Source organism: Sebastes fasciatus, chromosome 5, assembly GCF_043250625.1.
Source record: "Sebastes fasciatus isolate fSebFas1 chromosome 5, fSebFas1.pri, whole genome shotgun sequence".
In the NCBI taxonomy this organism is placed as follows: Eukaryota; Metazoa; Chordata; class Actinopteri; order Perciformes; family Sebastidae; genus Sebastes; species Sebastes fasciatus.
Genome location: NC_133799.1, coordinates 1828574 through 1841527, shown reverse-complemented (window position 1 = coordinate 1841527; position 12954 = coordinate 1828574). Strand labels below are relative to the sequence as shown.

The following is a 12954-nucleotide window of genomic DNA, read 5'->3' as shown; positions in this document are numbered from 1 at the left end:
GATAAGTAGGGCTGGGACGATACACCTATCTCCCGATTTGATACTATCACGATACTTGAGTGCCGATTTGATATGTATTGCGATTTGATAATACGATTTATTGTGATTTTTTTGTTAACTTTTTTAACACTAGACCATGGGAAAAAAGTTGAATCATACACTTCTAGGGACTTTTACTTTGGAAAATCTCTAAATTAATCCAGTAAAAATGTTAGATTTTCAGCATGTATGTAGTCAGAGAAGTCAAATATATCAGTCATTGTCAGGCATAAGGGACATGGGGTAATGTTTTATTCTTCTGGTGAATATAATCCATCAATCTTATTTCCATAGATGTATTTAGTATCTACAGTTCCCTTTTGTTAACACCTTATTTTGAAAAGCAGACGTAGTCCCACGTGTCTACTTCCTCTAACTTCTCCAAGGTGGTCTCTAGCTCTCCCGTCAGCTCCGTTCTCTTTATCCATCCATGGTCAGCTCCATCGGGGCCGTTTCAATGCAGAGAACACAAATGTCAGTATCTGGGTGCTCTACAGTCGTAGCGTCGGCCCATTTGACCACGGAGACGAGAGCGACCGCTGGGTTACCGCGTTACGATAACGTTTCCTGTCAGTGACAGAGTTAGCATGCAGCTTTAGCTCTGCTCTGTCTAGCTCTGCTTTTCCTGTCAATGTGTGAAACCCAAAGTGTTTCCATCCTTTACTGGATGTGTAGTGTTTACCACGCTGGATTTAACATGTGAGGGTGCAGGTCGTATCCACGCTGACCCTCTTACAAAGTGTAACAGGAGCTCCTCTTGAACTGTTTGCATTTCAGAAAATGTTTTATATGCAGTAGGGTTGTCAACGTTAACGTGATCATAACGCAAATTCGTTTTAACGCCACTAATTTCTTTAACGCAACTTGCTATTTTTAGGTTGGAGCGGATTGTTTTAAAGCTAGAGTGAAGATACTGGTATCATATGAAACTATAAAACCTGATGGATCCATCGGTACCAACCATGTCATACTAGCCATTTTCAAAGGGGTCCCTTGACCTCTGACCTCCAGATCAGTGAATGTAAATGGGTTCTATGGGTACCCACGAGTCTCCCCTTTACAGACATGCCCACTTTATGATAATCACATGCAGTTTGGGGCAAGTCATAGTCAAGTCAGCACACTGACACACTGACAGCTGTTGTTGCCTGTTGGGCTGCAGTTTGCCATGTTATGATTGGAGCATATTGTTTGATGCTAAATGCAGTACCTGTGAGGGTTTCTGGATCAATATCTGTCATTGTTTTGTGTTGTTAATTGATTTCCAATAATAAATATATACATACATTTTGCATAAAGCAGCATATTTGTCCACTCCCATTTTGATAAGAGTATTAAATACTGCAGCGCTCGTGAACACCTTGTGTGTCAATGCTGAGTTTAGGACAGGTACGACCATCCTGTGATGTCGTACAGCGATAGGTTGTCCGATGTTTGGCTGCAACTAATGGTTATTTTCATTGTCGATTAATCTGTTGATTATTTTCTCCATAAATTGTTTAGTTGTTTGGTTTGGTCTATAAGATGTCAGGAAATGATGACATCCTCAAACATCTTGTTTTGCCCACAACTCAAATGAACTGTCATAGAGGAGGAAAGAAAACCAGAAAATATTCACATTTAAGAAGCTTTTTTCTTTAAAAATGACTCAAACCAATGAATCGATTATCAAAATAGTTGGCGATTGATTTAATAGTTGACGACTAATCGATTAATGGTTGCAGCTGTAGTCTGATGACCAGCAGAGAGGTGTGTCAGTGGCGGATTATCACCTAATGACTAAAACACCAGAGCCATTGAGCTCCAACATTATTGTCAATGATGATCATGATGATGCTGTAACGGAGCAGCCAGAGGTCAAGTGTGTTCCCGCTGGTCGGGAAGCTGGATGGAGCTGTTTTAGATGGTTGGATTGAGGCAGATGCATGCTGGGAAACTGATGAAACATCATCGAGAAGAGCGAGCACAAACCTGTTAACATTTCAAACCATCAGTGCTCATTGAGCTCCCTCCTCTCCGCCTGATGATGTGTTTGAGGACGGTGGATACCTGGAGCAGCTCGCCGCGGCCCCGCCAGCTCCTGCAGATAAGCCGAGCGGTTACGCAGGGCTTTTTTGTTCCTGAGGAATGAGCGTTATGTGAGGCATGCCTACACTAATGCCCGGGGGCTCTGCTCGCTCGCGGCCCCGCAGACAAAGCAGCAGAACAGAGGCAGTTCCCACGTGTCTGCCTCCTCCTCTCCATCCTGGGCCCGGCAGGCCTCCTTTATTAGCTCTGTTATGCAACAAGCCGCGGCCGGCCTGCCGCTCAGCAAAGGGAGGCCTTTATACTTGGTCACAAAGCACACCAAATTCAATTATTCTGGAAAGGGTGAGCTGTGTTTCCAGCACCGAAAGGTTATTCACATGCGCTGAACCCCGCTGTTATTTTGCTTCCCCCAGTGTTTTCATTATGATGGCTCTTTTTTTGTCTTTTGGTGGGGGGGGTGGAGGTTACAAACATGCCGTTGCTTGATCCGGTGTCATTCGGCCCGATGTGTGTTTTCTGTGTTCTTTTCATGAGCGGACAATATGTTTGTCTTCAGCTTCCTCCTCGCTCCTTGTTCTGGAAGTTCAGACCTCGTTACTCACTTTCATGTCCAGCTGATTCAATACTACCACGATACCTAGGTGCCGATTCCATATGTATTGACATTTTTAAATATTGTTATTTGATATTATGATATATTGCAATTTTTGCTAACTTTTTTAACACTAGATCATGAGGGGAAAAAGTTGAATCATACACTTCTAGGGACTTTCACTTTGTAAAAATATCTAAATTAATACAATAAAAATGTTTGATTTTCAGCATGTATGTAGTCAGAGATGTCCTGAAGTCAAATATATCAGGCATTGTCAGGAATTATTTATTATCCAGCAACCCAACAATCAAAGAATAAAGACATTCCCCTCACAGATTAGTGCTATTTTCTTTTTAATTTATCGAGGCCGGCTATCTAGGTCGGCTTGGAAAGGCTCGGGGCGAAGGTGCTTCCCGGGGCCGTGTACAGAGTGTCAACCAGGGCGGACTGTCCTTAATGCGCCCCAACCGCGTTGTGCCCCCAGGGCGGGGCTCGGCCCAAGTAAAAGGCGCCAGGGGTCTGTGCGATGTCTGCAACCCACCCGACCCGTCTTGAAACACGGACCAAGGAGTCTAACGCACGCGCGAGTCAGAGGGTGGAAGCAAAACCCCGTGGCGCAATGGAAGTGAGGGCCTGCACGCGCCGGCTGAGGTGGGATCCCGGCCTCGCGGGGTCAGGCGCGCCACCGGGGAGACGGAGCGTGAGCGCGTGATGGGACCCGACAGATGGTGACGAACGTCGAACGCCACGCTGCCGTAAAGTGGTATCGGAGCTGTTTTGTGAGTGCGAGTACATGAGCACAGTATCGGAATCGGTGCATCCTATATAGAGACGAGCTCCTCTTCCTCTCCGGTGCGTCTAGAGCAAATGAACACAAATGATACCGGTGGTCCAACTGGCGCGAGTAAAGCGAGGTGAAAATTTGCTTCTCTCTTGGTCTGAGCACAGCACAATAAAAGCAGTTGGGGTGACTGTGGCTAAGAGGGTTGAGTGGATTGTCCACCAATCGGAAGGTCGGTGGTTCGATCCCACATGTCGATGTGTCCTTGAGCAAGACACTTAACCCCAAAATTGCTCTCGTGTGTGTGAATGAGTATTTAGATTAGATCCTGATGGGCAAAGTTGGCACCTTGTCAAAATAGTGAGAAATGTCCATCCCAGTTCCTCAAAGGTGACGTCTTTAAATGTCGCTGTTCAGTTTAATATGATATAAAACAGAGAAAAGCAGGAAATCTCCATATTTGAGAGGCTGAAAACAGCATTTTCTGCCATTTTTGCATGAAAAACCACTTTAACGATGAATCGCTTATCAAAATAGTTTGATTATTTTTCTATCAATCAACTAATCGATGAATCGACGAATCGTTACAGCTCTGCTCAGGCTGTGTGTTGAAGCAGTCAGAGCTGTAGGTTTGATGTGTATATTGTGAAGAATGCAACCTAAACAGGACATGCCTAACTCAGCGGACCAGCCTCCAGCTCTGCGCCACCATTGTTGTTTTTCCTTCCACACATCTGCACAATTCTTATTCAGAAAGAAAGAAACATGTAGCTGGCTCAGCCCGTTCGGTGCGTACAGTTCTGTACTTCACAGCTGGTCACAGCTTTTTTTAAATCACAAACAATCGTTGCAACTCAGCAGCTTTTCATGTGCCTGTAGTTTAGTGTGCTCACTCTAAAATGATCACTTTAACACACTATAATGTGATTTAAGGACATTTTAAAGTCTCTATTAATGCAATTGTACAGTATTTGTCAACTCTATAACAGTTTTATAGTATACCAGCATTCAGTTATGTGTTTTTGTGAAGATCCTGGTATCATAGTAAACTATAAAACCTGATGAATCCATCGGTACCAACCATGTCAGACTAGCTGGTCATGAAGGAGGTTAAATAACGCTCCAAACTTACACTACATTTTGGCGACGAAAAACTGGCATTGCCATTTCCAAAGGGGTCCCTTGATCTCTGACCTCCAGATCAGTGAATGTAAATGGGTTCTATGGGTACCCACGAGTCTCCCCTTTACAGACATGCCCACTTTATGATAATCACATGCAGTTTGGGGCAAGTCATAGTCAAGTCAGCACACTGACACACTGACAGCTGTTGTTGCCTGTTGGGCTGCAGTTTGACATGTTATGATTGGAGCATATTTTTCTGATATGTTTCGAACATTTTTTTTTTACTTTTTTTCAGACATTTGTTGGATATTTGTTGTACTTTTTCCGGACAAATTTCTTACATTTTTCAGACTTTTTTTCTGATATTTTCTGACATTTTTTCAGACTTCTTAAAAACTTTAAATCCAGTTCTTGTGAGGGTTTCTGAACAACAATTGTTTTGTGTTGTTAATTGATTTCCAATAAATAAAGCAGCATATTTTCCCTCTCCCATGTTAATAAGAGTATTAAATACTTGTCAAATCTCCCTTTAAGCTTCTGGTCGCCGATTCGCCGTGAGCTTAAAAATGATCAAAATGATCGCCACTGTCACTTTTTTTATCCAGCCGATCTCAAGAAGTGTTTTCAGAAGAGCACCCGGCGTTTTCAGCTGGGAAAAAAAACACTTTGGTGGACACGGGCCCTTTAAGATGCATGTCGACAGAGCCAGGCTAAATGTCTCTTGTCTCCAGGTTGCATCCACACTAATACATTTTCGTTTTAAAACGCATAACTTTGGCTACGTTTACGCCTAATGTCCACACTCATCATCCTGTTCTATCTCTCTATTCACAACCATCCTGCTACAGCTATTATACAAATTACAAGCTACCTTGGAGTGACGGTGGATATATATGATATATAATATAATATTTACAGACATTAGTGTGGTATCAATCTTCTCATCTAACTCTTGACAAAGTAAATTTCCCCAAATCTCAAATTGTTCCTTTGAAATAAAGTGTTACCATTGTTTTATGAGTTCTTATGGTCGACTCTGAATACCTTGACCCCTAATGAATCCTTTAAAACAGTCTGTGAGAAAGCGTCCTCGTAAAGAGAAGATGCTCATCACTACTGTTGATGAGAGTAGTTGGACGCATTTCTATTAAAATGATTACGGTCAGGAATGCTCCACCGGGAAGCCCCCCCGACTCCGCTCCGCTCACAATAAGACGAGCCCTTCCCATGTGTCCAGACGCCGTCTAAATGTGTCCAGAGACAGAGATGTCTGTCTACTTATAGGAGACCTATTTCCATAAGATTCAACACAGAATGGGAGAGCGTCAGCTGCTTCAGGCCCTCTGAGAGGAGCTGGACATAAATGACATTCCTCCCAAAGTTGTTTTCACATTTTCTTTTTTAACACCCAAAGGAATTTGTGGACCAACAACACTTGTGGCCTTTTTTTGTTTTTCCCTCCGAGACTCCGAGTGTCCGTCACCCCCCCTTCTCCAGAGACCAGCTAACAATATGAGAATGAAAGCAGCTGGTATTTGTGGTGCATATTGGAGTTAAAACGGGAACATGCTGAGTTTTCTGCTATCGCCTCGTGCCCGTCTACGACATTTGTTGTTTTTCTGGTCACACATGCAATGCTTGTCATCCAGAGGTCACTTCTTATTTGTGGACTTCAGCAGCTGGGACGATAAAAGACGTGTTGGCTGTTTTATCACGCTAGTGTTTGGTTTATTTATACGGCTGAAGCATCACACAATTAAACGTTTAAAAACTCAGACTGCACTGGGTCGTGGCGACGACTCAAATTAACACATTTGGTGGAGCGATCAACTACATGTTTTTTAATTTAATGTGAACCGTGTGAACGACCGCGGCGGCCGGAGCGCCTTTGGATTTTGTTAGCTGCTTGAAAACATGTGGTCGAGCTGAAGGATTGTAACTCAGATCCAGGGTGTCAAAATCCGACCTCATCGGTTTCATCATTAAATAGAAGAAGGAATATTGTGTGTTATGTAATGCAGAGTTTGGCTCATCTTGTAGCAGAGAGACAAAGGTTGAGACCAGACCAGGTCCAGACCAGGACCAGTAGCCCAGACTCCAGTTTCACATGCCTTTCCCATGCAGCATCCCGTCGCCGGGCAAAGGCGGGCTGCTGCAGATAGAAATATCCTCCGGGACAACCCAGGATGGCACAGATTATTCCAGAATTAGCGAACGTCTTTGACAACTAAATATATTTTTGCTGGGAAGTCGTGAGACGCGAGCAACATGTCGTTCCTCCACAGCTGAACATGCTTGTCATTCTGTCGGCGTCTCGCTTTTCTATTTCCGATATCTGTCTCATTTTCTGCTTCCTCTTTGATTGACAGAGGATCCTGAAGAATGTGTAAAATGTAAATTTATTAATAATCTCATTATTTTACAGCTGGCAGTGCAGCTTGTGACTAACAATACCAGGATTTATTTATTACAATTTATATATTATTATATTTCACATCACAGAGGACCGTTTTCAATATCATGCTGTTGTGTTTTTGTCACCGCTTCCTCTGAGGTTTATTTTTGCTAAAGTTATTTATTGTTTCATGGCAATGTGACTAAAAATGCACAGATTTATAAACGCTGCAACTGCAGCTAACTCAACTCAGCTTTATTCATATAGAACCTTTCATACAATCATGCATAAAGATTTAGCATGTCCGAAAAAAAGGTCCAACATTTTTTGGAAAAGTAAAAGAAAATTCAATAAAAAAGTCAGAAAAATGTATGGAAAAAAAAAAGTCCCCAAAAAGTTAAAGAAAATGTCCAACAACTGTCCAAAAAATATCAGAAAAAAAGAAGAAAAAAATTCCAAAAAAGTACAACAAATGTACAACAACTGTCCGAAAAAAAAGTAAAACAATGTCCGACAAATGTCTGAAAAAAAGTCTGAAAAATATCAACAAAAAAAGTTTTGAAAAAGTAAGAAATATGTCCGAAAAAAGTACAACAAATATCCGACAACTGTCCGAAAGAAAGTAAAAAAAAATGTCCGAAAAATGTTTGAAAAAATATAAACCAAAAAAAGCTTTTAAAAAGTCTGAAAAAATGTCCAAAACAATATCAGAAAAAAGTCTGAAAAATGTCCAGTAAACGTATGAAACAAAGTTTTAAAAAAGTCTGAAAAATGTCCGGTAAACGTATGAAACAAAGTTTTAAAAAAGTCTGAAAAATGTCCGGTAAACGTATGAAACAAAGTTTTAAAAAAGTCTGAAAAATGTCAGAAATATGTCCGAAAAAAGTACGACAAATATCCACCAAATGTCCGACAACTGTCCGAAAAACAAGTTAAAAAGAATGTCTGTAAAATGTGCTCAAATCATAACATGGTAAACTGCAGCCCAACAGGCAACAACAGCTGTCAGTGTGCTGACTTGACTATGACTTGCCCAAAACCCGTATCACATTCACTATGTTGTCATATTCGTAATAATAGTGGAATATTAGTGTGCGTGTAAATGTAGTCAATGTCTGCTCAAAACTTCATGGCAATCCATCCAATAGTTGTTTAGATATTTCAGTCTGGACCATAGACAGGTCCTATAGCTCCTATAGGAGCTCTATATTATATATATATATTATATATGATAATACAGTTGTTATAGGAATCAGTGTTTGGCCTCACATACCTGAGCAGAGCGCTGTCAGGTCCTGTAGTGAACTCTGTTGTGTAATGCATGCAAACCCCAGGGTTTAGCCAGGGTCACTGTCAGTCCGTCAGCAGAATGACACACTGATTTCTCTCTGAGCTTCTCTGACTCAACGGAAACAAGCTGCTTGATAGAAATGATCCCAGAGATGTGTCATGTTTTGCTCTAGAGTGCAGATTCATACTGTTCAAACAAGTATGACTAGTTTTAGTTTTAAAAGTCCTCCTCTAAATGTACGTGATCAGACGGCTCTGTGCTGCCGTGCTTCAGTGGTTTCAGAGTCTCCTAAGACCAAGACATGACTTGGAAAAACAGGCTGCTGTCACAAGACTGCGTAACAAACCAAACATTCAGATCCAGATCTGTGAGAGGACATGTTTTCTCTCTCTGGAGGTCAGAGGTCAGCTCAGGACTGAACTCCCTCTGACGTCACATCGCTTCCCATCCGAAGGCTCTCATGGTCTTCCCCCTGTTTTTATGACCCTTTCTGACTCCATCCAAAATATATCTAAACTACTTCTTGTTCCCTATTTCTGACTTGATTCTTGTCGTCATGGTTCCTCCTTCAGTCTTTATTTACATATAAAACCCGACCGGCCTGTCTGAGTGTGTCTTTAAGTATTTACAAGTGCAGTTAGAGTCTGGACATTTGTTTACCTTTAACAAACACTAGAAGCAGGAGCAGGTGGGGAGTGTGCTCGTGTTTGCTTTGTCTTTGTGTTCGGCTGCAAGCACAATCCTCTACACACAGTAGCTGTGTTTCCATAAACGTATATTTTTGTGCACATTTTGAAGTATTGCAATATTGCGAAAGCTGTATGGAAAGTGAAGAGATGCTGGTATCATATGAAACTATAGAACCTGATGAATCCATCGGTACCAACCATGTCAGACTAGCTGGTCATGAAGGAGGATAAATAACGCTCCAAACTAACACTAAAACTGTCATGTCCATGTTCAAAGGGGTCCCTTGACCTCTGACCTCCAGATCAGTGAATGTAAATGGGTTCTCTGGGTACCCACGAGTCTCCCCTTTACAGACATGCCCACTTTATGATCATCACATGCAGTTTGGGGCAAGTCATAGTCAAGTCAGCACACTGACACACTGACAGCTGTTGTTGCCTGTTGGGCTGCAGTTTGACATGTTATGATTGGAGCTGATTTTTCAGACAGTTGTCGGACAGTTGGTGGATATTTGTCGTACTTTTTTCGGACATATTTCTGACATTTTTCAGAATTTTTTAAAACTTTTTTTATACATTTGTCAGACATTTTTCAGACTTTTTTCTGCTATATTTTTTGACATTTTTTCAGACTTTCAGACTCTTCAGACTTTTTAAAAGCTTTTTTTGGTTTATATTTTTCAAACATTTTTCGGACATTTTTTTTAAACTTTTTTTCGGATATTTGTTGAATAGTTGTCGTACTTTTTTCGTACTTTTTTCTGACATTTTATTTAGACTTTTTTCGGACATGCTAAATCTTCATGCTAAATGCAGTACCTGTGAGGGTTTCTGGATCAATATGTGTCATTGTTTTGTGTTGTTAATTGATTTCCAATAATAAATATATACATACATTTGCATAAAGCAGCATATTTGTCCACTCCCATGTTGATAAGAGGATTAAATACTTGACAAATCTCCCTTTAAGGTTCATTTTGAAAAGATAAAATGTGTGATTAATTAACTATTTTAATTGATTGACAGCCCTAGTAAAAAGTAATTTGTACTTATCCAGCTCTACATGCTGCACATCAGTGACATAGCCTGTAGAATTTCCCAAAAATGTGTGAAATGCAAAGGGAGTTCATTGAATTTGAGGCATTGTCGACGTTTTTTGGACCAGCCCATGTGATTCATCATCAACTAGGCCTGTTTTCAGTGCATTCAGAACATATTTTAACCTTTTATTATTAGCATTAGAGACCTCTGAAGGCGCTGAGGGTACTATTAACAAGTGCAGCTGATATATTTTTAGATATCGCTGGTATGCCGCTCTAATAAAGGCTTTATTGAGTGTTTTTGAGAAAGTGGGAGTTGAGAAAGTTGTCTCAGTGCTGCTGGCGTTTGGCCTGAAAACCATCACGTCTTTGCAGCCAGACTGAAGTGAAGATGTGGTGAAGAAGCGTCCTGCGTTCAGAGAGGAATGTGCTGCAGAATGCCTCAGCTACTCTCTCCGGGCCGTCCCCTTCGGTGTATGCGTGCCTCGCCACATTCAGGCCTCATGCTCCGTCTGCATTGTGAGCATACCGTGGTGGACGGGGTCGCTGTCTCTGGACCTCCCTTTTGTCTGCGCTGATTGATGGTAATCAGACAGTTACTGTATGATCTGCTGTCAGCAGACCCGCATGGCTCACAGCTCGCTGATATGTGTAGATTAGAGAGAGTTAGTGATGTATCAGCCTGATGTCATTAGTTCTGCCCCGTCATAGTTAAAGCATGACACCAGTGCGAGCCGGCTTCATAAATCATTTCAGTCTTTTATTGTTGACGTCTAGTTCCTGCCAGTTTAAGAAGAGTTTGAGTCGTGTGTATGTAGGCGGCCGACCGGTCAATAATGCTGCAATCCGTTGCAAGTCGGAAGTCGGTAATTCCGAGTCGGTATTCCCGTCTTCCAATCTAAATGCATCCCGGTGCATCTGCTCGGGAAAACATGGACGCCTGCAGCAAACTGATGTTTTAAGTGTCTGACCTTCACAAGAATCTACAGAGGAGTTAAATCCATTACCACGGCGCCGTTAGCGAATTGAAACGCATATAAAGTTTAAATTAACAACGAGAATCCTGTGGGGGGATATTCCTGAAAATGTAGTTTAAGACATTTTAAGAATCCATGGGAACCCTGTCAACAGAGACGGGAGGAGGAGACTAGTACTGCCGTACCAGAACGCTACGTAAAGTCAAACATGATGAAACGGTAATCCACTGTGCGCGCCGCCATGTTGCTGTGACGTCGGAAGTGTTTATGTCGGCGAACTTGAGCTAAATAAGTTCCCGACTAGAATGACCGTTCCATTATACTTCTCCGTGTTGGAGGTCGTTTCTTTCCGAGTTCCAAGTACAATGTATTGCAGTATAACTGTAGATTGACTCGTATACACTTATATATGTATATCTCCAGGTTCCACACACATTGATTAGTCTAAAATCTGTCAAGGAAAAAAGTGTCAGGTGTCACAATGTAAGCTAAATAATATACCTGGAGCGTACATTATATGTATGTTTACATACATATATATTGTATATTTATTTAACCATATAGATCTGATATATGATATATGAGCAGCTCTACAAAGGCAGAGAACAGAAACTACAGAAAAGATGAAGTTGTGAGAAAAAAAGGGTTTGAATGCATAAAGAGCTTTTTAGTTTTTCAATCAGGACTGTCAATCAATTAAAATATTTGATTGCAAATTAATTTTTGTATCCATTCAAAATGTACCTTAAAGCAACTTTTACTTTTGATTTCACAGTTTGCTACGTCTGTGGTCATTTTTAACCCAAACCATGCTTTTTCATTTTGTTTTCTAAATCTCACCAAGCTGTTTCCTGTGAAGATGGAAATTATTTTGAAAATACTATACGCATGTAACATGCATAAATTGTCCCGTGTTGCTGGACATTCGTAGGAGAATGCACAAAAAAATTAATCATTTTTAATAAGATATCATACAAACCGTTGTATGAGGATACGTTGACCGCCGGTGTGCTGCTGACGCAAGATGTAGTACTAGCACATGTAATCAGATGTAAACATAGAATTGAATTGAATAGATCAGCCACATTGTCACAGATATCTGATCCAACGAATCGGTATCGGCCTGATATCAGTATCAGATCATTGCATCCTTACTCTAAAATGTGTATATTGCAGAATAAGAGGAACCTACTGTAGGAATCATATTAGTTTTCACCATTTGTTGAACATGTTTTTGACTTTTGGCTCAGAGTTTCTCTTTGTGATAATAATATGCATTAGAAAACGTCCATGTGAGGCGGAACAGTTTTAATGTTGGTTGGAGGAGAAAATATTCTGAGTGAACGTTTACTTTTTGCTTATTTCTGCTCGATTAACATTAAAAACATCTTTTATAAACATGATAAAAGAGGCAGAGCGCCCTGCGGGGCCAGTTAATGTTAACAGGGAAAATGACGTCATGTGGGAGACAGAAGAACAGATTTCTGTAAAATTACATTCTAAGAAGAATTATGCTCAGATTGGGTGTTGAAGGTTTTCAGTGTGCATTAATTCTCCGTATTAGTGGGTGACATGACGGGCACACTGATCCAGTTAACAGAGATACTCTTCATGTTATTGTTTCAGAAGCTGATATGAAGGAGCGTTCCTCTGGGGTTACTGTTGCACTGAATAGATTTTAAATGATTTCAGGATCACCAAACCGCTGACGTTTGCCGACTGTGTTGGAGATGAACTGCCTCTCGGGTGGGAGGAAGTTTACGACCAGCAAGTGGGAGTTTACTACATCGACCACATCAACAGTGAGTACATCCCCATTTGTCTCCGAGCACAGATTTCACTGTATAACACACTGGAGCGATGATGGTTGAATGTTAATACACTCTTCTTTCTTTTCTGATGAATGTTATCACATGCCTTTATGGGATTAGTTGCTTATTAGGTCCCTTTTACACATGTTCAGGAACATTTCCTGCATGGGTGTGAACGGGAGC

At 41.2% G+C, this 12954-nt stretch overlaps 1 protein-coding gene across 1 annotated transcript in view; it reads left to right on the top strand.

The window, feature by feature from the left end:
• wwc3 (WWC family member 3) overlaps positions 1 to 12954 on the top strand; it is a 44180-nt gene that overhangs the window by 5282 nt on the left and 25944 nt on the right. The window contains exon 2 of the mRNA XM_074636784.1: positions 12653 to 12762. Coding sequence (XP_074492885.1) covers positions 12653 to 12762 — 110 coding nt within the window. The remainder of the gene's footprint in view (positions 1 to 12652; positions 12763 to 12954) is intronic.